Genomic DNA, 27,912 nt, shown 5'->3' with positions numbered 1-27,912 from the left:
AGTTTCTCTTGTAAAGGTTCTCTCTGGCTACAAAGCTCTGAGGGTCACAAACTGGATTCCTGGAGACAACTCTGAGTCTTAACAAATTAGTGAACTGGACTTATGACAAATGTACCAAACTGAAGTAATTATATAGAAATATACAGCTTGTGTGGTGTCTCTGGTTTTTACAGATCACATGTGGCATGCACATGCACGCTCCAGTCATGCACAAGTCCAGTAGGTGCTGAAGAGCCAAAAGCCCAGAAGCCCAGCTGAGGCCAAAGGGTTGTCTGTTGGGTTCACAAGGTGATGGCTCACTCAAATCTAGAATCTGAGTACCAGGATCAGAACCACTAATTTTCTCTTTATTTTCTCATTATCAGTGACTGAACTGTCCTGTTGTGAGCTTTGGTCCTCTAGGTGACATGGCAATTCTAGCCCTCGATGCTGCCTGGAAACCAAAGCTCACAGCAGGACAGCTCAACCACTGTGACTGGTTTGTTAGATCTAACAGAAGTGGTATATGGCCCTTCAGCTGGGCTGTCAATTATTTAGAAATCTTCTGCAACATTTAAGAAAAATAAATGTATCAATACTACCTTATAAACTACTGTTGCCATGAATTGTGGGTATGGCTGTTGATTGGACAGAAATTCCCCAATGACTTTGTTCATTACATCTTGTGGGGGGAAGAAATCATCAAGGAACTGTGGAAGAATCCGAGCCACTACTCGAGCTTCAAACGGAAATCCTTTCCTGATCCTGAAAATAATAAAAGATTTAAATATTCTATGATTGAATTCCAATACATATCATTTTACTTTCATCTCTGAGTAGGCAAGTTCTCATCACTGATGAATCCAAATCTTCACCTAATCTTAGTAACAGACTACCCAAAGAGATCTATCAAAGCTGTCAGAAGCTGTTACAGGTGTGTCCTTACCCCACACTCTCCCCTTTTCTTTTTTACATAGTCACATTTTTTGAAGGTCTGGAATTACATCAGAGATGAGACATACTGACAGGAATGCTGAAAAAAATGAATAAGAACAAAAAAGGACAGGGAGATCACTCCTCCTTGTTATCAGAGGAAAGACCATTTCTAAGCAGAACACTGGTTTTCATTCATAACATCTTGGCTTTTCTTATTCAAGAACAGAATGACCAACATATCAAACAAGAAAAGCAAGCTGTGTTGCTGTATAATGTGGGGAAAAGATACTCCCACCTACAAACAATTTTGTCTAAATAACACTAATTGGAAAGTCTTTCTGAAAAAAGCTGCATCTGTTAATGTGTCAAGATCAAGTTACCATCATGTGATTCTCCCCTGCAAAAGTTTTTTTTTGCTTGTAGTAGTCACATTTGTTTTGCTAGCTCATCAGAATGATATATTCAAAAATACTCAAGCACTGCTCTAGTTCTGTTCTCACCAAGTGCAGAAGCGAAACCCTCCTCCAGTTTATGGAAAAACCACTGAACACTTTAAAAAATGTAAACCATTACCCACAAACTACTACACAAAATCTAACATGCTATACTCACTCAAGACAGCTTGAGATTGTCAGATCAAAACAAGGGTTTTGCAATGCTCCCATTAATGAGTTCCATGTGAATACAGAAGTTTTACTGTATCCTTCCACTGCAATTACTTAACAGCCTCAGAAAGAGCAACTCTTGGGGGGGAGGGAGGGGAGAAAAAAGTTTCAAACTCCTAGGATGGTTTGAAAGATTATTTCCTGCAAACTGGATTTATAACCATGATTATGTAGAAGACATCCTGAAAAGCACTTAAGAGTTTGACCTGAAGGGAGCTGGAAATACGTTTATGAAGTATTATGGCTTGTGCAACACACAGTATCTGGTTTGGACATGTCTGGTTTTCATTTACATTCCTGCACATTTCTGCTGCCTTCAGCAATTCCATCAGTGTTACTGTATATACCAGGAGTGTAACTTTTAAGCAACAGTAAGTAGAGAAATTCCATTAATTAACTGTAAGAACTGTCAAATAGAGAAGTGACCACACAGTGACAAACACAATCATCTCCCTCCCAGAGCCACATTTACACGTTTTGTCCTCTTACCTATCAAAAAGGACAGATACTCGTTCCATAGCAACAATCACAGATTCACTGTCAGGAGCACCAGGATTTGCATCTGAGATACGGCTGGGACTGATTTTTTCCTTTCCTAAACCAAAATAATTTGTTACAAGTTCACTGTAGACGTTAAAATACACTTCTTTTGCTTTTGGTCACAAGAATAAATTAAGAAAATTAGCAAGCACTGTTAGTAAGCCAGTGTCCTAGCACATCAGAAGTCTAAAAAAAGTGAATACCTGTGTACATGCAAGTCAGCATTAATCCAAGGGCTGCCATTGCTCTGTGGGGGCTCTGCACATTCACCCTGTCAACACTCAGTTTAACCAGTGACTCGCTGTCCAGCCTTGAAAGCTGCTCTGAAAGCAGAAGTCGTTCCAATCCTCTCAGGACACAGTGATAAATAATGGATGGTGTTGATTCATCACTTCCAGACACCATGACTCCACACATCTAAAATAAAGCAAAAAAACCAAATGCTTGGTTTTGAGGTGTATTTTGCTCATCTTGTAGCACCGTACCACAATAGTATGGAATGGCATCAGGTATTAATGAAAACTGATGAAACTAAACCCAAAAGCATACCTACACCCCAGCATCCAAGTTAAGTGTTAAAGGCAGCCATGTGGTGATCTCAGGTTACACAACCCCCCCCTGACTGGAGGCATCACAACATACCTGTATAATTCCTGCAGAGAATTCAGGCCCTACATCAAGTGGGTAATTCTCAATCAAATAGAAAGCAGCTGCACACATTACCAAAATGTGCTCTTGGTTATGGATATTCACACAACTGCAAATGAGCAAAAAACACTAGTGGTCACACCAAAGTTGTTTAGGTCACAAACAGAGACACTATAAATGATTTCTAGAAATACAAAATATTCTTGTACATGAAACAAAAGCCCTTTTTAAAATCACACAAAGTATTGCTGAGATGCCATAAAAGAACATTGATTATCACGAAAATGACAGAAAAATGAGGTTTAAGTTACACAGTTTATCGAAGACACAAAAGCCTGTACTATCCAACCGTTTTCTCACCCTCAAATATAATTTAATTCTGTAAATTAAACCTAAAATTGGATGGTATTTTCAATGAAAATGCCAAAACCTGCTTGATACAACAGCCTGCTCTAAAATGTACTGGCAACCGCCAACAACAGAGAGCCCTTTTGTTCACACATAAACATGCAACAGTTTGGAGCCAGGGAGAAAAGGAGAAGAGTCTTACTGTGCTACTCCTCTCAAATTGGAGAGCAGATACTCGCTGATAATTGGAATGAGTTGCTTTGCTGTCTCGTCGAGCAAGTCACACTCAAGGATATAAAGAATTCCATGCAGAGCTCCAATCCGACTTGGCATGTGAGTGCTTCTTAGGGTTGATTCCAGAAGCCGACTTACTGGTTCAGCCACAGCTTTATCCTAATACATCCAACCAGAATATTCATTAGAAGTCAACACTGGTTTAAATACTGCCAAGTCCTGTCATTTATTAAAGTCCTGTCACAAATTAAAGAGCAGGAAACAGGTAACAAACCAGAGCCTGGCTTAAACTATTTTGAATAAAGGTCACAAGATTAATACAATCAGACAAGAGATGAGTTGTAGATGAACTAGGAAATTGATGCTACTTTGTTTTATTTGTACGAAGTTACCACAATTAAAAAAAAAACCCCAAACAAGATAAGAATTAGTTCAGTAAATGGGATGTGCTATTAAGAATATAGGATTTGAATTACTGAAATTTTCTGGCCTTCCAGCTAAGCACAAAGGATGCTTCCATCTGAAATAGACTGGCACCAGACAATTATACTCTGCCATCTACTATCTGTTTACTCAACTCATAGCACATCATTCCATTTATTTGTTCTCTGAGACCACTGGTACTCAGACCTACACATCCTTCCCTCCACCTATCCTGTGATCTGGATGAGGGAATCAAGTGTACTCACAGGTGGGCAAAAATGTTGATGTCCAAGGTTCAATAAGGCCAAGTGCCAGGTCCTGCCCCTGGGTCACAACAACCCCTGCAGTGCTGCAGGCTGGGGCAGAGTGGCTGGAAAGGGTCTGGCGGAAAAGGACCTGGGGGTGCTGGTTGAGAGTGGCTGAACACGAGCCAGGTGTGCCCAGGTGGCCAAGAAAGACAATGGCACCTGGTCTGTGTCAGCAACAGTGTGGCCAGCAGGACCAGGGCAGTGACTGTCACCCTGTACTTCACAGAATCATTAAGGCCAGAAAAGACCTCCGAGATCATGGACCAAGCTTTTGAGCACCACCATCAACTAAACCACAGCACTGAGTGCCATGTCCAGTCATTTCTTGAACTCCTCCAGAGATGGTGACTCTAGCACTTCCTGTGCAACCTGTTCCATTGCTTAACCACCCTTTCAGTGAAGACACTCTTCCTAACAGCCAACCCAAACCTCCTCTGGCACAATCTGAAGCCATTTCCTCTTGTCCTGTCACCTGAGAGAAGAGACTGACCCCTACTTTGCTATAATCTTTCAAGTAGTTGTGGAGAGTCATAAGGTGCCCCCTGAGCCCCCTTAGGCTCCATCCTTACGGAAATGGTTTAGTTAGGTCAGCGGTTTGACTCAATGACCTTAAGGGTCTTTTCCAACCTAAATGATTCCACAATTCTACGTTCTGTATTCACAGGTTAAGCTGGTATCAGATAGTTCACTTCCTCTTATCAAATACCACAACTTAGTAAGGAAAAGACTTTCCATAACAAAAATTCAGAATGGAATTTGCATATTCCACTATCTAAGTAATTAGTAGAAATTACTTGCTTTGCCTTGTCCCTTTGCTCATGAAGTATCTAAGATACAGGCCAGTTTGAGACAGTGTCTGCTCTCTAGTTGCTCTTTTTAAGCAGATTTTCTACATAACCAAGCACTGAAAAACAAGCAACTCTTGATGGAATCAACTTCTTGTTTTTTAAGTCCCACCAAACTGTTATATTCAGCTGTTTGTTTGTGAGAAGGTGTTATTAGCTCACTGAGTGGGAAATGACAACCTAGACAGAATAAGCTGATTTCTAAAACTGTTTCTGTATGTTTGCCATCACCTTCCCAGCCTTCCGTTGCACAGTTACTGCTGCAATAGCTACTGGAAGCCCCACCCTAAAAGCCTTTCAGAATTTCTTTTACTGCTATTACCCATATAGCTTTATATTATTCTCAGAGTTTTTAGAATTGCTAACTCCTTCCAAAATGATTTGCAATTTTTTTTCCTAAGTAATTCCACTCTGAAACGTACACTGAAAAGTACTTCTGGTCTACACATTTCAAAACAGAACGAGGCAGTGGAGGGAAGAGTGAGGGAAAGAAAGGTGATACCTGACTGTCTGGGGCTATATATCCATCACATGCACTGCCCCAGCCTCCCATGAGATTACAGCCATTCACCAGTAATATAAATCTAGCAAAAGCTGTTCCACGAGTCCTCATTTTTGGCCTGAAATGTAACAAATGAGGAGCCCAGGGAAAGGCAACACTGAACTGAGTAAGACAACCAAAAAGCACATTAAATTATACTCAAACCTCAAAAAAAAAAATAAAGCAAACAACCTTTCTGTTTAAATACAGGGCAATTTGAGATAATGTTTGCAAACAGTGAAAACCCAGAATACACACCCTGTTTACTTCTTAGAGCTATGCAGATCAGCTAAAGGATATTCTTAGAGACAAAACACCCTTACCAAGTACACCAGGCTCTGCAGCAGCAGCAGCTGAGTTAACCTATATGCCAGCTGGTAGATGGGGTCCGCCGCTTGGGACCCAGAGAGCCACAGCCACCCCAAAAGATGTTTCGCTAGAAACAGCTCCTTGGGGGGTCAGGGCGCTCCTCAGCTGGCAGAGGGGCTTCTTAGCAGCGGGCAGAGCAGTGATTTTTCAGCTCAGTGATTTCAGCTTTCAGTGATTTCAGCTCAGTGCTTTCAGCTCCTGCCCTTGTGAGTTAGCCCCTCTTTTAGCCGGCCGTGGTGAGAGAGAGAGGTCTCGTGTGGAATTTCCACAGGTGGTACTTTATTGCAAAGGTACCAGCGAAAGGGTCCAGGGACGAGGAACCTCTGCCGACCAGAGGAAACCCAGGGGTTTTTATGGGACACCAGAGTGGGAGGAAAAGGGTACAGAACCAATCAATTGTAACAGATCTGCATAAAATCCCGAGGGGGCTTGTGGGTCTCCAGACAGGTCGCCGTAGCTAGGAGGTTTGTCTTTTTGTCCTAGGGGCTCAGGGTGAAGTTGCGAAATTCTTCCTTGACTCCTCAGCTTGGCTCCCTCCAGGGCAGAGCAGCTGGGGCTCCGCCCACCCCCACAAACCTAGACACTCATGAATTTGCAATAAACTTTCTGAGAATTTCTTACCATTCCAAGAACAGCAGCAGCTTTACAAGTAGCTGGTATCAAATACTGTACAAGAATCTCATCTTCTGATGGATGCACCTTCCGCAGCTCTGTCAGTGTTGTGTACATCATCTCAAACTGATTCCTTTCTGTAAATAAGTCTGACACTGCCAGAAGCTGTACAGAAATTAAAATTAAATATTAAAAAAAGTAAGTAGACAGCCAAAAATTGACTCTTTTCTGTTATAATTGTGAGCAAAAGATTCCTCAACTGATCTATTAAATGTGTAAACATTTAATCAAGAGTCTAAAATAACTATTAACTATTGTTGTCCAGAAGTAATTCCACCATTCATCTCGTACAATAATGACCTCCGCCGAGAGGTCCTTTTTACCAAAACGTTTACAAAATCCAGGCCACTATAGTAAGTAACTCTGGGACATGAACAAACATTGCTATTTACAATGTACTAAACCATCCCCAAAGACACAACACATACTTCTTTTGCAAGGACAGTTTCATTTTAAGTCATAAGAATGACAGTGAATAATGGCTGTCAAGACACATTTCATACCTGTGTTCTGTAGTTTTGCTTCTACATTTAATAATAAATTTAATTCTCAAATACATTGCTGGTCCATCTTTATTTTCTTACAAAGGGATAGGATAAGCAAATCTTGCTTTAGCAAGCAGTGGATCAAAATATCAACTGACATTAAGTAGCAATAAAGTATTTGTACTGGAGCGGCAGAATACACAATGCAGATGCTTACATAGCTTAAATCAATATAATGCTGTACTTGCTCAAGTTATGTTTCTGTACTGCCCACAGAGTAGCACTGTCAAGAGAATTCTGTGCGTTCCATATATTAAAAGATGCTTTATAAATGCTGCTTAGCTCTGAACACTTGGTAACATATACTCAATTACAACTCTGAATAACCAGACTTACTGATCGCACCACTTCACTGATCAAAATGACTGGGGTTCTCTTGCTGGGGTTGGATGGCAATATCCACTGACTGTACAGTTCAAGCAAGAACTGAGAACAAGAATGGATATCTACACCAGCCCGGTGCTTCCTGCAAGGAACAATAAACAAGTGTTAGAATAGCTTCTTAAGCCCTGCTAAAATGCTTGATTTTAAACAATATAGTTATTTACCAGCATCCAATTTACAAACCCAGCTTATTGAACTCAACATGACGAATTAAAACCTTATCTGTGACTCAAAAGAGAGAAAAGACAAAAAAAAAATAAGATACCTGGTGTTGATAGGAGAGGTTGGTGGTGAGGAAGGAGCAGGTACATCATTCTCATCTTCTTCATCCTCACCCCACTCTTCTTCTCTCAGTGGAGTGATGTTATTTCCTAACCATATGGAGTGTATAGAGACCTTGCAACACACACAGAAGAGAAGAACAAATAGCAAAGAAGTGCATTTAACACCCCAAGAGTCAGCTTAGAAAACTTTCAGAAGCCCAACATATCTTCATTTAAATGACAGGCAGCACACACTCTTCCAGCTGAGGAGAGACCCAGTTACGATGTACCCTGCACCACTCTGAGCTTTTAGTTTCTATTTGATGTCAAGCAATGCTTAACTCATTTTTCAGAACTGGAAGAAATATAATAAAAATCAAATTTAAAGCTGAGCTTTTAACAAACCTGTCCCAATTTATAATCCATATCTCCTATTTCTCGTTCAGTATTGATCTGCAGTAAGAGTTTTTCATGGCTGATAAGAGCACCTGTAATGACATACAAGACAAATTTTTAAAAAGTGCATAACAAAGCACATACAAAAATAGCTTAATTTCCCACAAACTGGATTTCAAATTTTTCTGGGAGTGCCTTTTCCACTTTTTAAATGCAAAAGAAATTTACTCTCCCATTCTCCCTCACAAACAAGCACTCACCTGTAGTAGCAGGAGAAAGTGATGGAACAGGGTCCCAAGCTTGGTATAAGTGATGAGTAGCAATATTATCTCTCTTAGATACCATTGCCTGGATTTCCTGTTCAACAATTCCCCTGATAACACTTAGCTTCCTTCCAAACCTAAAAGCCCAAGAGAAATCAATTTTAGCAGATTTTTTCCTTTAACAGTTTTGTGCAAGTCTAGCTTATTCTGTAATGTGTCTATGCTTATTTTCAGTATCAGGGAAAGGAAAATGTTGAAAAATATATTCTACACACTGTTTACTAGATTTTACTAAGATGCTATGTTTTTCAGATAAATTTTAAGTCAGCAGGTTCACAATGCTAAGTCCATGCAACTTCTATGTAAACAGATCCATCCATATATACTCCTACTTAGAAAACACAATTTACACATATTTTTTGCTGTTAGACTAAGCAACTGTCATTATGTATTAACCACAAGTTTTATGCATTTGAAAACAAGTGAAAACAAATACCTTGTGTCCAGAGCTTTTAAAGCTTTGTTGCGGGGCTGCTGCTCCAAACAGCTAACTGCAGGATTGCCTGCAACAGGTATGGTCATTGCACTCAGCACCAGGGAGGTTATGGCTTGAACTGCAAGAACATTGATTTGGGTCCTCTCTGTATCTTCCTGTAAAATGAACTCACTGTAATTTGAATTGTTAAAACAAAACAAAACAAAACAAACAACCACACTCCCCCCAAAAGCTCTGAATATCAGTTTGTCAGGTTTCACTAAATTATCATTAATAAGTCTGACACCCCACTCTGCTTCCCATTCCAGAAACCTATGTGACATAAACAATGTACACAAAGCACTGACTGCAGCAGCAACACATCCTTCCTTCTCATCATTTTGCATGCATCCTCTCTTGTCCCAACAACATTAAAACCTCAAGATGTCCATTTTGGAACTTTTAAGAAAGTGTTTAGCTTCTTTCTTTCCAGCTACCCATTAGTTACTTGTTGAAATAAAGCATCAGACCACAAAAACGTCTGATCCTTTTAGAAGATGTAAGATGGTAACCAATGTTTAACTTTCAAAGAATTTTATTTTTATATCATAAAATATTAATGTAGTGAAATTTACAGCTGCACTTAAAATACGTGCAATTTTGAACATACTGGTCTGCCTTGGAAAGCAAGGGAGCACTATTCTTGTTCCACAAACGCCTATACAAACAATAAATATAATAACAAATGAATTCCCAACAAATCTATAGCTATATGTTTGTTTTCCAAACAAATCTATAGAACAAACAACCTATAGCTAGATTGCCCTAAGTCTGACCTAACAAGGCCATTATGCAGAAAACAGTGAAGTCAAGGTGTCCAAGCCTGTGTAACTAACAGAGAAGATGCTAACCCAGGAAAGAGAGATGGTGATTCCCTATTCCTTTTTGAGTCTGACACCTACGAAGCAAGGGAAGCAAATCCGTTTGTCTGCTACTCAGGATTCACAGTTTGTCCTCTGAATTCTTCAAACTGCTTTAGGCACTGCATCATGAACAAGCTCAGGAAAATAACCTTTCAGGTTGAAGAACTAGAACCTAGCAAAATCAGTTTGCTAGCAGATTAAGAAAGCTGAAGAGGGAAAATCTCTTTGTGATAGCCAAGTTCATTCTCATCTTGACTTTTCACAGAATCATCAAGGTTGGAAGAAACCTTCAGAGACCATTCAATACAACCATTAATCCAGCACCACCGTAATCACCCCTAGGCCACATCCCTAAGTGCCACATCCAGACCCCTACTGAACACTTTCTCCACCACCTCCCTAGGAAACTTATTCCAATGTCTAACCCCTCTTTCAGGGAAAATTCTTTATCTAATATCCAGTCTGAACCTCCCCTGGTGCAAGTTACGGAGTTCACTTGAGAGATGGCAGATGAGACTGAGCCCTACCTGGCTACACCCTCCTTTCAGGTAGTTGTGGAGAGTGATGAGGATCCCCCTGAGCCTCCTCTTCCTGAGACTAAACACCCTCAGCCCCAGCTCCAGTTTTGATGTTCTTTGGACAGAAATATTTGGTATAGCAATTGGTATATAAATACGTATATCTTGGTATATAAATTGGACATAAATTCTGCTATAAATTTCTTTGACTCTGATTCCCAAATGCTCCCCACTGAATTTTGAGTATTTACCTAAGCTAGAAGCCTAGATGTGCAATATACAATCCACACGTGGGAGAAAGACACATGAACATGCATCTTCAGGTCAATTAAATTCTAGTCAAGAATCTTAAAAAAAAAAAAAAAATCAAATCTGTGTTGAGTGATGTACTAATAAAGAGCTGAAACAGCTTCATTAATTTTTCCTCACTGCTTGCATGCTTGCAGAGGCTCTAAGCCAGAAGATGGATGTGTCTGAACTCAGCAGGGTATGAGAAAAAGCAAATACAAAATAGAAAAAACTCCTTAGTGTTAGTCACTTCTTTTCTGCTTCACAGTTTTATTAATAGAAACACTTTTCTTGGTTAAAGTAAAATCTCATTAAAAAAATACAGTGAATGACATTACCTCCTGTTGGTTCTCCTCTTGGTCCATTACAATGGGCTGAGTTACGAGCACACCAAGCAAAGTAGCCCAAGTCTCCTCAAACTGAGTACGGCTGATCCATCCTATGGAAACACTCAGAGATAGCCATTTATGTCTCAATACAAAGTTAAACAAGGAACAGCATAAAAAAAGGTATTTTGTTTTTACAGATTCAGTTTCATACCATTTCCTATTCGTTTTTTGTAATGGAAGTGGCTCCCCAGGGAAGTGGTCACAGCACCAAGCCTGACAGATTTTAATAAGTGTTTGGACAATACTCTCAGGCCCATGATGTGACTCTTGGGGATGATGCTGTGGAAGGCCAGGAGCTGGGACTCAACGATCCTTGTGGGATCCTTACAATTCAGCTTACTCTGTGATTCCGTGATTTACTAGGTGTGGATGGGAATGGCAGAGAGCACTGCAGCTTCTCTCCTTCAGCTCCAGGAAGGTGGAGAGAAACACTGTTCTAAGACACTCATAGAATGCTCTGGGTTGGGTTGGAAGGATGCCTTCAAGATCTTCTAGTCCAACCCAAACATCTAATGTCTGAACTGATACAGAGGTTTCTTATCACAGAACTTTATACGATGCATTGAAAAAAGTTGGGGGAAAACAAAATATTCTCAAACATGCTGTCAAGAGTATGTTCCAGAAAACAAGTGGTCGCATTCTGCAAGAGCACATCAAAATTCCCCTGAGCTGGAATAAATGATTGAAATAAACCCAAAAATTATTCTCTTCACTGAACAAAATGTAAGAATTACTGCAGCACAATTACTAACCTGCTCTGAAATACTATGTCTTCCACATCAGAAACAAAAGTAAACAGTTTCAGATACAATTATTCAGTAATTTCAAAACACAGGAAAATGCTCAATAAGAGCCAAGTGCATCCATTAAATTTTGTACATACCAAGTGTATTAATGCGATAGATGAACTCCTTAAAGATTTCCTTTTCTTGTAGAAATTCTACTGGGATTTCAGGAAAAACTGTGCCAAAGTCACCTAAAGGCTTTGGTGACCAGCCTAATTTCCAGACCTAAAGAAGTATAGTGAAAGTTTAATTATCCAAACCAGATACAGTATTTATATTAGAGCCTAAATATACAGGCATCATTCAAAGGCAACAAGACATCTGTAAATAAAAGTAGTTCTCCAAATAGAAAAATACTCAAAGGAAGATGGAACGTCTAACAAAACTTCTATACAATGTACACCGTATTTCTTATTTTAGGGCTTTTTTCATTATACTTTCCACTGTAAATTAATTACCCAGTTTTATGGTTCAACTTTAGATATAGAAGCAAATAAGTTCTGTCACATATTTCAGTTTAGAGATTGTGCAGAAATGATGCTGAAACGTAATTCAAGGAAGAAAGTTCACATACTATAGATGTCTGAAAAAGCACACTGATACATCAGAGAGGGGGCAAAAAAGTTTCAACCAAAAAAAATCATGTTTTGACATCCCCTCAAAAACAGAGTGCTGAGAAACAGAGAAATGGCCTTGCATGTGTTGTTACTCAGTGTTCAGAAAGAAAAACTGATTGATCAAATCAGCTAAAGGTTGAAGTCCTACTGTTGTAGAACTTAAGATGCAGCACCATGTTTGGTTTCCAAAGGTCTTCAATAACTTTTAAAGTCCTGAAAGCAAAGCAGAATAAACATACCAAGGGAGGTACTCTGGTGTAGCTGTTCACTAGAGGCAGCCTTGCTAAACTGATGATGATGTTCTTCAGGACAGGAGTGAGAAATGCAGGGATGCTGCTGTTTCTTTTGTGCCCCAGTGACAAGACAGTCTGTAAGCATTCCACCATCTCAGCTACTGTTTCACATGCTGCAATAATGTGTTTTGTTTCTTTGTTGGGAGAAAAAGAAATTCAGTTCTATGAATCCACCCAAAATACAAATAATTTTAAAAACCAGAAACACAAAAAATCCTTAACAAAAGAGTATCTTAATTAAAAAGGACAAAACCACAATAAGGACACATACAAAGAAATTATAAAAAATTTAAATCCCACACTTTAAAAAGCTCAGTCTGTAGCATGCTGCACAGCTAACAGAATCCCTCAAAAGAAAAATCTGCATTAATGTATAACATTCAAGAAGAAACAACTATACCTGTCAAAAATATGGCAATCTATATTTAATAGACATTTACCAAATACAAATATGGTCTCAGATGAACTTTCATTGTTAAATCCAATAGTAATGGAAAGGAAAACAGGAATGGAAAGTAAAAATATTTCTTCAGTGAAAGTTTAGGGCAGAAGCAAAATTCACTGTTTACTTACTCTGTACATTTGAATCAATTTCTCCCTCACTTAAAGGTTTTGAAGTATTCTTTCTTTCAGGACTCAGAAGTTGATTACCAGGTTCCACAGCAACTGAATTGGAGAAAAATATTTGAATGATACACTATTACCTATTTCATATTCCATTTTGTAATCAACACCACATAGCAGTCAAATGTTTTACATATCCCAGGCATTTGCCAAGTTCAAATGTAAACACTAAATTTTAAATGGAAAAACTAAAGTAGTAAAAATTAAATTTGTTAAATAATTAATAAGGACTCAAAGGAAATATTCCAGACACACAGCATTTGATCAGTGATGACTGGCAATCTATTAACAAAATTTTTCTCGTAGCTGATCAAACTGCACTCACCTGCTTCTATGATAAATCTAATGCAGTTAATTAAGGAGCAAGCATATGTCACATGAGCTGCAGAGGACAGCAAATTCCAGAGACTAGGCTGCTGTAGTGTCAGACAGCAACAATCCAGACCAGCTTGAAGATCTACACTTAATGGAATCTGGTCATGCACTAAATGCCATGATAGTGCCTGTACAAAAACAGAAGTTCTCCATTAATAGCAAATTTTCACAACAGAACAACTCCTAACCAAGGGTGACTTTTTTTAAACTCAGCAAAATGTAAAGTTTTAGTAGCAAATATATTGGGTTTTTTTCCTGAGAAAACACTATTTTAAGTACAAGAAAATTATGACATTTATATACTGTTTACTAAGAGTCCCCAAAATCAGTGCACGACCTGTTCTCCCAAATGCCAGCATCATCCCGTCAATCAATCAATTAACCAACCTCTCCTTGTATAAAGCTGTGCTTGTCTCACAAGCCAAATCTAATTTACTAGCATAGGTCAAACACAAAAGAACACTGAAGAAATTTCTAGTTAAGACAAAAGAATTGCCCCAATCAAAAATTACTCAGTGGTGATCAGTTTAAGATAGAGTTGTTCCCTCTCCCAACATCTCATCACATCTTTAATTACGGTGTAGTTTCTTACCTCTACTGACATCACTACGAATTTCAGGATATCATCCTCTTTGTCAGGAGGAACACGGAGACCAGCTGGTAGTTTTGACAGTAACAACAAATACTGAGCCAGTGCACGACAAAGTGTCATCATAGACTGATACATCACCTCATCTCCTATAAAATAAGACTGGATGAAATCTAGCAGTTTGAATTCTTTTTCCATTCAATAAATGTTTTTCAGAACTATTTCATAAGCACTTTTATTCCAGGTATCTTGATTTTTTTTTTTTAAATAGTAAGTTCATGTATTCACAAGACATCTGTAAAGTATCTTTGCAGAGGAGAGAATAAACTTTAAAAGACCATTATTTCTATTACCAAAGATATCGTTTAGTTTTTTCCAGTAGGCTGATGGCTCAGTTGGCAATAGTGGTTGAAAAACCTGGTGGTTGGCTGGAAGGTTTTGTACAGCAGAGGACACATGATCCAGAGTTACCCTCCGAGCTGTTTCAAAGAAGCTGCTCTTCTGGTCTCTTGAGATCTCATTCATGCCAAGGCTTAAACAAGGTGCTAACAAGCTTAGGTTGAATTCCTGAAATTAAAAAAGAAATAGAAAAAAAATTGCTTTTAAAGTGAAACTAAGTTTCTGATGGCATTATTTTAACATACTAATGTGGTGGTAAATTTACAGTTTATTGATTAACTAACTTATTATTAGGACCTCTGCTCTACTGTGGCATACCAATATGGTTTATTCCACACCGGCTCCAAATTTAAATTCCAACCAGTACCATACTGGAAAGAAAAATCAATATGCTTATTCCAAATTTTCAGGACTTGTGTGCATAAAGTTAAGGATGACATATATACAAGGAATCTTCAAGTAGTAAGTTTTCAAACAAAAAAGTCAAGTATCTTTTTACAAACAGGTTCCCAACAATTATTTCTGTATACCCGCAGTAAATACCATGGTGAGAATTTGAACAAAAGACACTCTTAGATACAAGTTATTAGATACTTAGATACAAGTTATGTCCTTTATGCCAGATTTACTGGCTGTGACCTGTCACTGGCTTACTGCAAGTCATCCAGCACAGATATTGAAGAGGTTACAGAAACAGCTGGCCTTGGAAGAGACTGTATGACAAAACAAGATTATGTAAAATGGGTAAGATTGGATTATTCTGATTGCAGTACATAAATAAACCTTTCCTTCCATTCTATGTACTCAACCTGAACTACTAGTAAGTTACTATCAGCAACATTGCTAGACACAGATATCCACTGTTTTACACAAGTATCTACTATTTAAGTTTCTAAAATTAAGGGAATTAGTATTATCAGTATATATTATCAGTGTCAGTATTATACAAATGTGAAGTGTTTACATTTAAGAACGTAAACACTTCAGAATGCAATCTCTTAATACTACCAATAGGAACACTTGAACTAATTTCATCCTCTGCTTCTGACAAAGAAGTTACCTTGCTGGTCATGAAGGAGTTTAGGTCAGGCTGAGGAATCCTATTTACCAGCTCTGCTCCTTCTAGCAGCGCTGAGTCAGACTTGATGTAGCACTGGGACCGCACTAGTGACACATACCAGTCCTTGAATGATCAAAAAAGGAAATTTATTTAATACTTGTTTTCAGATAACAACACAGTATATGGGGGGCAGAGGGAGAACTTCTCATTAGCACTGAATGTCTAAGACACGTGTAGACTACATTAAGATTAAAAAAAATCCCTCAAATTAAAAAGCAAAGAAAACCAAATTGGTGAATGTAAATGGAACATTTTAAACTGGACCAATGGATGTCCAGTGGCAAGTTGTCTATTTCCATAGAGACTGGACATGAAATGAGGAAAAATGAATCTTAACATATAGTGCAGGTACTTTTATTCAAGTTGAGCAGACAATTAGGAAAAAAGCATGGAATACTAAGTAGTCACACAAATAACAGAAAACTCGATACTATAACCAAGGAAGAAAACTCTTCAAATATTCAAATAAATATTTGTTTATATATTAATATAAGAAGTAAATAAAATATTAAACTAAACAATAAATATAAAATATAACTATAATAAATATATTTTGGGCATTATATTTATAAATATATAAAAATATTCCAATATTCAAACAAATTGGCTGACATTAATTAACTAGAACACAACTAAACCTCTCAGAGTTCAAGGAGCATCTGGACAATGCTTTTAGTAGTAGGATTTATTTTTAGGTAGCCCTGTGAGAAGTAGGGAGTTGTACTCACTGGCCCTTATGAGTCCCTTCCAACGTAAGATATTCTATGATTCTATGAACTATGCAGGAGTTGTGGGGGAAACATACAAAAACTACTTTTGTTTAGAATTTACAGTAACAGACAAAGGAGATTTTTGGGGTAATTTGAAGACAAAGCCATGGGTAAATGGTTTCTGGGCACAGCATTTTTTCTCCTGCTGTCCAAGTAGGTCTCACTGTCTCCCCTAAGACAATGACTGCTCAGACTCATTTAGACTATCAGCTAATCAAATAATTTTTGCCATCTCAGTTACATAAGTTTCCTATTACTGTGTATCACTGTAGAACATGAAGGGATGAAAAGGAGAAATTATTTGTACCATGGGAGAAACTAGGAATAAAGAAGACAAAGAAGACCCCAAGACTTCCTCTTAGCCTTCCACTTCACTTGGAAATAAACATGTCTAAGTTCATGGAAGACAGAAACAGTTAAGTATTCTTGATTGTTCTCTGAAAGTAATTTAAAGCTGAGAAGGAGAAACTGAACAAGCAATGTTTAATTTCCAAGAGACAGCCAACAACTTACAGCAAATGAATGAAGCTAGTAACTATAGTAAAACACATCAAGAAAACAAGATTATTTATCTGTCTCTACTGAACTGTATATAAATCTTTCCATTAAAGCTGAGCAAAGAAACCAAACTTGGTAAATTTTTCACAGCACTGTCAATATAACAAACATCTAGGTTTGTGCCAATTATCCATCCTAAGTTCAACAGTCAGCCAACACACATGAAATTAATCACTGATCTATATTTGAGATACAGTATGACACTCCTGAGAGGATTAACTGCATAGCAAAAATAAGCTGCATTTAAATATTTTGTAATGAATAAAGCTTGTTTATAGCCAAGACACTTTTAGTGACTCTTTCTAAACATAATAATCTTACTTTGTCTAGAACAACTTTCTCTAAAGCTGGTTGGTCTTCCCCATCTAGTGGGTGTGAGGTAACCAGAGGTGAAGGACTGGTTGTGTCTGGTGCTACCATAAGACGAAACCTATCCAAGAGTGAGTAGAGTCTTTGGTGTCTGAAAACAGAAGAACACATCAGCAGAGAGCTATCTTAGTTTGGGGAATAATTTAAAAATAGAAAGATATCCAGTGACTCAATTCTAATAGCAGGACAGAAAAGCAGAAGGGTCCTCAGTTTTTTGTTAGATACATGCAACCATATGATGCAAACTATCAGAGGCTAAAATTAATTAACTTAGCACCATCAACAAATAAAGATTTAAATTTGATTTAGCATTAAAATGTGTGACATACTTAAGCTTAAAATACAGATTTCTTTATCCAGATAATCTTTTAATGAGTACAAAGAATCAAAATTAGTGTACAGATTATTTGACTGCAAAAAAACTCCATTTTAACAGATGCTAATCAAAAGATCCACTACAACTATACTTCTATTTTAAAAAATGATCCCTCACTATACTAAAAACTTCAGTTTCTGGATTTATGTCAGTGCCAGAGATGGGTTTTTTTTTCCTTTTTTGGTACAGGTTTTCTTGTTTGGTTTTTTTTTTAATTCTACTACTGCTATCAAGAACCTGTACAAAGTAATTTGTAAAAAAATTAAATAGAACATTACCTACGTAGACACATTACTACTGATTACCTGCAGTCTCACATTTTAGTTTCTTTCCCCTACTTATTTCAATCCGCAGTAGTAACAAGAGGAGTAAATAAGGATCTTTCCAACATAAAATAGAAAGTTTTCAAAAAATGAGTAATATCCTCCTTTTTATACCAGCAGTAAACTGTTTAGCCAGGAGAATAAACAGTTCAAACTTTTAACACAGTTGTCTGGGGGAAAAAAGAAAACAAACAAAAAAACTAACTAACTAAAAAAACCCCAAGCCCAGGTAGCTTGAACTGACAATATTTTGCAAGTTTGAGGAAAATAAAGTTGGCTTTAGTAAAAGAGATTTTTTCAAGAAATTAATTTGCAGAACCTGTCTCTCAAAAGTTAAATACTTAGTGGGATACAGGAAAGAGAATCTGAGGTAACCCTGTAGAGCTTGCTTTAGTTCTTAAGTAGTTCTTACTGCAAATTCAACACAGCTAACACAACTGCCCCTTGGGCCAGAACACACCAGCATCTTATGAGAGGCTTTCTTGGTTTACCCCCAAAACAACCACTATCTGATCTGTAGGAAAAAAAGCCAAAATGTGGGAAAACAGACTTAACATGATTGGTATTAGAACGTTACTTAGTTTGACATTTTAATGGTATTATTGGTATTATTTACCTTGCTGCTAATCCACTGTTTTGAAGGTACTCCTGGATTCTGTCCAGTTCTTCAACTGGTAACTGAGCAATGCTGTTCTATACAAAAGAATCACAAGAATTTTACAGGACAGATATAAGTAAAATCCCCCAAAATACTTTTACCAGATTAACAAAGTTACAGGCAATTAAAGCGAAATAAAGTAAACATTCATGCATCTATATACCAATCAAAAAAATCCATCAAACAAAATCACTTAATCATATTTTGATGTACTTTGAATCACTGCCCTCGATAACACTGGCACTACCCAAAGTGTTTCCCAGGCATGGATTCCTCTGTACCTGCAGAGTTGCTGCCAGCAGCATTTCCACCCGGCGGCAGGCCAGGGTGTCCACCATGCGAGCCAGCACTCGGAAGGGAGTGCACAGCAGCTTGTCCACGTACAGGGTCAGCACAGCCCCGGACTGGCTCAGGTGGATTCCCTCCAAGCACTGCAAGGTCTTCTTCAGGGTTGTGGGCTAGATGTTGAAACAGCACGAAACAGAGAAACAGACAAAAAAAAATTACAATCAATTTGGAATATAAAGATATAAAAGCTAAAGGGAAAGACACTCAGAAAAAACGATAGCAGACAACTACCTGGTCAATATAATAATCTCTGTGTGAATGAGTTACTGGATTATTTAATGAATATGAACACTAAGTTGTTTGATGTGTAACTGTAAAAGCTTACTCTTACAAGAGTAAGTAAAACATAGGGATCAAAAACTTTAAGGGGAAAAAAGTTATATATTTAAGTGAAATTGCAAAAAGCTTTGAACACAGTGAGAAACTTAACTCTTTCTGGAAGAAGGCAGGAATATGTGCATAGTCAAGACACGTGACAGTACAGAAATACAGATAATCCTTGGGGATCTTCTGAGCATATGTTAAGAAACAGCAGTAGCAACTCAGGATCAAAAGGGTGTGCAAATAATTTTTTTTTTTTTAATTTCTTTTGTTTTTTTGAATATGAGCACCAATTCAACACTAGTATTCTAAAGGGAGAAACACAAAGACGAAACAGTTTGACTCATGAAACCAATCTAGGTTTAGAGCAATCTGTTAATACCTATTAAATCTATTTTAATTTTACTGTCTTTCCCGATTATCACCAAGTATTCCACAGAGTGACTATATCTTCCATTAAAACATATTCAGCTTAGTTCATTCTGCTGATTCTCAGCTGCTGAAGCCCAGACTAATATCACCTAACTTTAAAGCTGCCCTAGATGTGACAGAAACAATGGAAAGAGATAAGAAACAGCACTGAAGCTCCTCAGGGTGCAGGTGGCACAATTATCTCTAGATTATTATCACATTAATCACAATTATCTCTAGAAAAAGTCCAGCAAATGACACTTCCCCTGATTAAGAGAGATGCATACAACCTTACAAACCTACAAAGTATCATCCACTCCTTTTAATTTGAAAACTAAAATAATCAACAGAAATAATACCCTGAATTTCTCAGTGATTTTTGCTCACCAAGTGGCTACAACTTTCAGAACGTATCAATGGGGAAGGCATGAGCTCAAAAATAATTTTCATCTTGTCAGGGCATATGAAGATGGACTGGTTCCTGCCTCTGTAGTTAGTTTGCTATCTATACTACTAAGGCACTGAAATCGAAGCTGACAGTTACAGCTTTATTTTACCCATCAGATATTGATTGCATGAGATAATATACATGAAGGAAGAAAAGCAGCTTAACCATCTCCACTTGAATTCATAGATTTGATGGACTGGAACACATCTAATACTGAAGTTGCTAATATAAGGTTTGCTGCTTGCATTTTTAAGTAAGTGATTTTAAAAATAAAATTAGAAGTCGATAAATGACCCAGAAATGTCAAACTTTGCATACTTATCAGTTAAACTTATGCTGACATGAAGTGACTTTATTCTTTACAAGAAGTCAAAAAGTCAAACTTACAGCTGCAAGATTCTCACACCGTGACTGAATGGCCTGGATGAAGAGACCACTGGCTGCAGAATTCCTGTGAACAGCGCTGATAAAATCTTGTACTGGAGGCTCATGGGACAGATTAATCAAGTCTTGAACATGATTCACAATAAGCCAGGTCAGGTGTTCTGAATCATGTAGGTTTTGACACTAAAAGGAAAAAGATTAAAATCTGATTGCAGTAAAACCAATATTAAGATTTTAATTACTAAACATGACACAACATAAAGCTACTCATAAATAATTCTGGTAGCTAAATAATGGCATAGAGTGTCTGTATCTTGATACCACCATGATTATTTTTACATAATAAGTTTTCCAAATGTTTTGCTCTTGTTGCAAAGTAAGGCATTTACCTTATTTATGAATGTGCAACTTATTTTTCTAAAAACACTAAAAAAACGGATCAGCAACAAGTAAATTGAGAAGATTGATTCAAAGATGCTGCTTTTAATGAAATAGACATGCACACAGAGCTGTCTTGTAAAATGTGATTTTAATTTAGGCTTCTTAACGATTTCTTATTACTACTGGCCTTCAACAAAAATTGAAGAATTTCTGGAAAGCAAATCCAAAGAGATCAGTCAATAATTAACGTCAAACCTCTAAAGGCTTGTGTACATCAACAAGCAGTGGAATGCAATATGAAAATATCTGTAGAGTTAACTGGCAATGCTGAGAGCTTGTACAGCACCTCAGTGAAGAGGTTCTGCAGCATTTTACCTTGGATGACTTCTAATCTAACTCTAGTGACTGTGCATTAGTACTTGAAGTGCTTCCTAAACATAGCTTTCTGTTCAAATCAACTTGAAAGAAATGCTGTTTCCTTACCGCAAAACTGATCTGAGGGGCAAAGCCAAGTGCAATACCTCCTATTACTGAAGATTCACTTCTAAAGTTCCCAATGAACTAAAACTGAGGCAGCAAAAGGCTGATGCCACAGAAATTGTTCTCACCGGAGAACCAAAATGGAAGTTTAAACGTTAATGTTAAACCTCTTTGCTTATGTTGTAGAGATGGAAATTCGTTGTCTCCTTGGCACTGTGAACTGCTACTGATGTTGGGAAGTCTGGAACTACTTAGTGTGCTCCAAGTACCTGCTAAGTAAGGGATATGATACCCCAAGGGCAATTCTATTTCCCACCAGGTAAACTTTACAAGCCAAGAGAACTCTCAGATCAGAACAGAAAACAATGCCAAATGAGGTCATATCTAAGCTTACAGAAGCACCATCTGAAAATAAAACTACTAGTTTCACAGATCTTCATTTTTCATTTAACGCACACTTCACTTTCCAGTTAGCATAGATCAGTAGTAAATGACTGTCAGCATCATAAAATACCTCAAAACTGTAGTTGTAAAAGTCGTAATTCAAAACTTACAACGTAGTCACAAAAGAGAATGAGTGCTCCTCTTCTCACTATCTCACGATTGCACATGCCACGCTTAGATTCCAAGTCAGATTCATCACTGTCTCCAGATACATGAGGGCTAAGCAGTTTAGTAGTAGAAAGGCTGTGTCGCCTGCAAAAAGTACATTAGATGTTGTTACTATTTTCTTAGCATGGCTACTGAAACATGAACAACCGAAGTGCTTGGAGTACCCTATCAGTGTCCATACATGACATGTCTTTCCCTGTAAACTTTATCCAAACATCACACCTCCTTGAAGTAGACACTTTGCTTTCCATCAGATGTTTATTTTTTAACAATTGCAGTATTGCTTACTACTTCTTCAGACAGTCTAAAGAACTAAATGAGTTATTTAAAAGAAAAACATGGGCTGTTGCATCTCTGGTAGGATAGTAAAACCTATTACTGTATTTTTCTTCTCACAGCAAACCAGTGCTCTTGAGCACTTAGTCTAGTGTTAGATTAAAAGTGATGCCCAACCCAGAAAATAGGTAATACTGGTAAATAAATTTTAAAAAGCTGCTTTAGTTCAGAGAATTATCAAAGTTGCCTGTAAGATCACCAAATCCAACCTTAAACCTAGCACCACATCATGGCTCATCACTAAGCCATATGCTGAAGTGCCACATCCACACACCTTTTCAACACTTCCAGGGATGGTGATTTTACCCTTCCCTAGACAGCCTTTTCCAATGCCTGAGTAGTTGCCCTGCTTTGCTCATAATCCTGGTAATTCCATATTCCCACAATTTAGAATAACACTTTTTCAATACATAACAGTTGAACTGAAGCAAGAATCTCACATCTGTGAAAGTAATGATACGCTTGAGTTGTAGAGCAAGACGAGACTGCCCAACATTCACTGCACAAGCACCAGGAATGTCTCTCAAGCCATTTGTTCACCTCCCCTCTACAGTTAAAACAGAGGAATACCCACCCCCACAGGAGGACCCTTCATTATCCACTGAGGACAAATCACTCCAGTGACAGGTGGGATAAACTAACCTCAAACCAAGAGAACACTCATTTCAGAACCAATCTCCAAATTTCAGACAACTAGAATTGAGTAAGGTTATTAAAGTGCTCAATGCTAATGAACCAGCATGGTGCTAATACCATGTTTTGACAGCATTTAGCAACAGGACCCACTGAGAACAGATAATTCTGTAGCTACAGTTATATGATCAGATTGTAATGTCACAAATACAACAGTGTCCATCATCTCCACGGGCTGGTTATTTCCTAGAAAGTACAATATGAGGTCACCAAAAAAACATGAAACACTGAGTATTTTGCTATAGTTATTTCCATAGTTTTAATAAAAAGTAGTACACAGATGAAGCTTTCATGCCTTAGAAGTGGAGAGATTACCTGGCAGTTCTTCTGAGGAGCAACTGAGTGCAGGACACATTTCCTTAGTTTGGAAGTCACACCAATACCAGAACAGACAATATGTACACACAAAGTAAAGGCCCAACTACATTTCATAATCCAAGCAGCACCATTCAATGGGCTGACAGGCTTGTCAGAAGCAGCTGGATTGTTTTAATATGATTTTAGAAAATATAATTATATGAAACACACTATTAGGGAACAAAACCAAAACTTACTTTGGGGTTTGATGCACTTCTGACCACCAGTTGTAGTTGGTATAATTGACAAGAAGCAAGATGTGACACCACAGGAGAACTAAAGAAGGATGAGTGGGAATCATGGACTGAACAAGGTCACTCAGACTTTCAAGTGTATAGAAACTACCATCAGAACCATCTCCTGTAAAAAGTCTGGTGGCTGCAGCTGTGATTCTTCTAAACATCCCTGAAAACAATAAAACCATGTTAGAGTAACAAAGCTCTAGTCTGAATTCTAAAGCTTTAAAATTATTCAAGGTAGAATTCCTGCAAGAAAGGTAAATTATAAGCAGTTTTACAAATTTAAGGCAAGTGATGAAGTTTGCCCAAGCGCAGTGTGTAAACCAGAAATGACCATCTCTCAGATCCAATAAATAATGTTTAGACAGGTTTCATGACAATTCTCATTAATCTGATACATGAAAACCTTCATTAAATTTAAAACTGTCACCTGTGGACCAGGGTTAGTTTTTTTGTTTATAAATTAAAACACAGATGTTCTACTTAAGAACCATGAGGTAACTACTACCCTGCATGTTAAGGAAGAACACCTACAAGTATCCTACTTCAGAGGATGGCTATCCAAACAATTTAGTTGAAACTAAATTTATTCTCTTCCATCCAATTTCTAAAGTGCAAAAATTAGGTATTTCTGCCATAACCCTGAAAATGGAACACTCAGCAAAAAAGCAGAATTTTGCTTTCTGATTTGCTGATTCTGTGCTTGTATGCCAAAACCAAGGTTGGGGGAAAAAAGAAATTAGAAAATGGTAGGAAAACAAGGAAAGCTGTCTAAAGGTATAAGACTTTTTGAGTTTCTATAAGAAGACAAGGGGGGAAAAATGTTTATTCAGAGTCAGTTAGAAACCAAGAGCTAATCAGAATAATGAAGGAAATCTGCAGTGTTACTTGCTTTTCTTGCCAGACATACAGAAGAATGAAGCTATAAATTCCACAGCCATGTGGACCAATTTAAGCTGCCCCCAGGACTGACAAATACACAATGTAAATAGCAAAGAATGGGAAAAATAGCTGAGTTTTCAATCTCTGGTTCCACTTATTAGCCCCACTCCAGTTCCCTGCATTTGTAGAAACTACACCATCTAGTGACTTCCTACAGTTACAAAAGCCACTGCATGCTCATCTTTGTATTTTATTTGCTCATCTTTTATTTAGTCCATGCCTTTTATTTCTCAATTCAAAGGAACACACTGAAAATGTTCGCTTATAATCTAGTAGCTTCCTATAGCTGGAAACACAGAAGCCAGCAATGTTCACATTTCAAAAAAACTGCAATGAGTGTAAAGACAAAACATGCAAGTAGAACAATGGTTAGAAATGACAGAACACAGCCTATGTTTCCAGACACAAATTGCTGTAAGCTACACCTATAGTTAGGAGAATATAACTTAAAGAGAAAATAATTATGGAGGTTCTAACTGAATAAAGAAAAGTATTACAAATTCAGGCAGTTAGTTAATCCTCAACCTAAATAAATATGTTATGACATGAAAATACAGCCCAGGTGTCTGAAGAACTTTTCTTTTACGCTGTTACACCATACAGGTACTAGTGGTAATAATATACTTGAAGCTATTTGTTGTTTTAAATTAAATTAATTTCTAGAGATCATCCAATCCACATATCCCAGTGCTCTGCATGAGTATTTTAATATTTAATTTTAATTTTGCATGAAAATTTCTACATAATTCCTGGCAAAAGTCCCAGTGCAGCCTGGAAGCCAGTCACAGCAGCAGAACTGGCTGAGCCTTCCTTTCAATTATCCCACAGCTCCCACTGTGGAAGAACTCACTGCCCCAGTTTCAATCACCAGCTTGATTTTCTGATTTCACTACTCCTGGCTTGATCACTTAATCACTTTCTGTCAAAACACCCTGGTTTAAGTTATTTGTTATAACATTTGATTCAAATTTTTCTCCTACAAATATGTTCACACATGATTTTAAAAAATATATATATTATTGTAATGATGTAATTTTACATAATAAAATAGTATAAAAACATACTAAAATTACTACTGTAACAAACACAGGGGAAGAGAACTGCCACTCTGCATGTCCAGAGTTCTGGTTCCTAAAGTACACCTAAAATAAAGATTAATTTTGTGCTTCACACACGCTCCTGGAGTCTTTGCACCAAGAACCTCGGTTTGGAGAACTCACATTTTACAGACTAAGGCAACAGAACACAGAGATCCTTGTCCCATGTCAGCAAGGAAGCCTATGAAGAACCAGGGACTTGTGCCAGCACCTTTTAAATTGCAGACATCTAAGAGTAAATCAAGACTGCATTTCAGCTGCAAGCTGATAACTGAAAGCAAAAAGGGCAATCATAGCAAAGAAAGAATAAAAGGACAGCAAGATAGTACCACTATTCGGAAAACATGGCTAAGGAATCAAGCTATGGACTAAGGAACTACCAAATCTCAAAGGGGTAGATACTGGGTATCCAGCAGAAGAAACCTAAGGGAAAATTTCCAAACCTGAAGAAAGGAACTCAAGACAGCTAGCTGGAAAAGTGCTACTTCTCCTCATTTTCTGGGGTTGTTCTTTGGTTGGTTAGTTTTTTGTTTCGTATGTTGGGGGTTTATTCACTTATTTATGTATTTTTAGTAATTATGGCAAAACCCAGGAATCTTCCTTGTCACAAGTCTGAGCTAGTGGTCTGTGACTCAGTATTTTTAGCTAGACATAACAACCAACCTCCAAAATGAGACAAAACATGAGAAATATAGCCACAAATTTGGACCGAAAAATTTTAGACAGCTAAAAGGAGAATTGAAAAGTCACTACTTATATTTTGCTCCACAAAGACAGAAGCAACGTGCAAAATGTGCCCTGCATGCATGAGCAGCGTGTTTGGAAAGTTCTCCACACAGAGAAAGATATAACATCTTCAGCACTTACATATTCCTTCTCAGTAGTTCAACGCATGTATGAGCTGTCTTGGAACTTAAAAACCACCCTACCACTGCATGCTATGACATGGGCAACATTTCAAGTATTACCTGATTTGAAGATATGTATTAAGCACATAAGCAGTGTGCCCAGCTCCTGGCAGTAGAAAGTATGCTGCTGCTCGTTCATGTCCACTTTTAACTGCTTGGTAACAATATCTTCCAGTAGAATGCCAACGAGCTGTAGTAAGAATCTTGAAAGAAACACATCAATTAATATGAAAATTATCAATCCTTCAGAAAAAGATGAGGTTAGCCTATGAAACTTTGGTTTGAAAAATAAAATATGAAGTTCTTGTCCATTCATCCTAAATAAAATACTAAATAAAATGCTATAGAACAGGTTAACCTAAGACAGATAGGATGCTATATGATCACGAACACTTAAATAATTACATCTTAAATCTAGATTATCTCTCATCAGCTACAGTCACAGTAGCATTCATACGCTGGCCCAACTCACTTACAAAGCAAATATTCAGAATGCCGTGGTCTCTTTATAGTGATTTCCTAAAAGTAATTGAGCTAAATCAAACTGAAACCAATCTGTGACAGTTACTACAGCTCAGTTCAGCAGGGGTAATTCAGCAAGACAGTAACTCACCTGTTTAGGTCACCTTATCTATCCACACTCTGCTACACAGGTTATTTATCAAACCTCCAGCTGGGACAATATGTGGTGTGAAAAGAAGCATCAAAAGAGGCCATTTGAGGAAAACCATCCTTGCTCCTGGCCATAACCATTACCCACTACTTACATCACTGCTGTTGGATGTAAGGTGACAGTATGGGCATCCAGAAGACCCTCTTCCCTCTCTACCCACCGCCCTCAGAGTGAGCTGAATGACATGAAACAGCAATCTACTCCTATCTGAAGTTCCCTACTTGAGTAAAAGGTTATTATTTTCTTAAACAAACAGCTATTTCAAATGCTTACCACCACATTAAAACATAACGCCTTAATGACAAACATTATGCCAACATAATACTGCTGCCATCTCTCCACACTTCTTTTGCCTGAATTTTGTCACTGTCCAAGGACATCAACCTGGGAAGCCAACCAGACAAAGCTGGGTCTTAAAAAAGAAAAAGAGCAGGACTAACTCAATGGATTTGAATTCCACTGCTGTCAAGTTTC

At 37.7% G+C, this 27,912-nt stretch overlaps 1 protein-coding gene across 1 annotated transcript in view; it reads right to left on the bottom strand.

Moving 5' to 3' along the window:
• HTT (huntingtin) overlaps positions 1-27,912 on the bottom strand; it is an 81,533-nt gene that overhangs the window by 6,143 nt on the left and 47,478 nt on the right. The window contains exons 39-64 of the mRNA XM_066317422.1: positions 26,826-26,968; positions 23,777-23,984; positions 22,136-22,277; positions 20,724-20,903; positions 19,090-19,266; positions 18,767-18,843; positions 17,404-17,542; positions 15,695-15,817; positions 14,589-14,802; positions 14,239-14,384; positions 13,597-13,774; positions 13,221-13,313; positions 12,594-12,781; positions 11,836-11,962; positions 10,902-11,002; positions 8,856-9,010; positions 8,357-8,496; positions 8,106-8,188; positions 7,703-7,833; positions 7,390-7,519; positions 6,458-6,613; positions 3,319-3,509; positions 2,763-2,877; positions 2,324-2,537; positions 2,070-2,175; positions 582-744 (exon numbers count right to left, since the gene is read on the bottom strand). Of these exons, the coding sequence (XP_066173519.1) occupies positions 582-744; positions 2,070-2,175; positions 2,324-2,537; positions 2,763-2,877; positions 3,319-3,509; positions 6,458-6,613; positions 7,390-7,519; positions 7,703-7,833; positions 8,106-8,188; positions 8,357-8,496; positions 8,856-9,010; positions 10,902-11,002; positions 11,836-11,962; positions 12,594-12,781; positions 13,221-13,313; positions 13,597-13,774; positions 14,239-14,384; positions 14,589-14,802; positions 15,695-15,817; positions 17,404-17,542; positions 18,767-18,843; positions 19,090-19,266; positions 20,724-20,903; positions 22,136-22,277; positions 23,777-23,984; positions 26,826-26,968 (3,820 nt within the window). The remainder of the gene's footprint in view (positions 1-581; positions 745-2,069; positions 2,176-2,323; positions 2,538-2,762; positions 2,878-3,318; positions 3,510-6,457; positions 6,614-7,389; positions 7,520-7,702; positions 7,834-8,105; positions 8,189-8,356; positions 8,497-8,855; positions 9,011-10,901; positions 11,003-11,835; positions 11,963-12,593; positions 12,782-13,220; positions 13,314-13,596; positions 13,775-14,238; positions 14,385-14,588; positions 14,803-15,694; positions 15,818-17,403; positions 17,543-18,766; positions 18,844-19,089; positions 19,267-20,723; positions 20,904-22,135; positions 22,278-23,776; positions 23,985-26,825; positions 26,969-27,912) is intronic.

This window comes from Sylvia atricapilla, chromosome 4 (genome assembly GCF_009819655.1).
Source record: "Sylvia atricapilla isolate bSylAtr1 chromosome 4, bSylAtr1.pri, whole genome shotgun sequence".
Taxonomy (NCBI): domain Eukaryota; kingdom Metazoa; phylum Chordata; class Aves; order Passeriformes; family Sylviidae; genus Sylvia; species Sylvia atricapilla.
The sequence above is the reverse complement of the archived record's forward strand: the minus strand, read 5'-3'. Positions and strand labels throughout refer to the sequence as shown.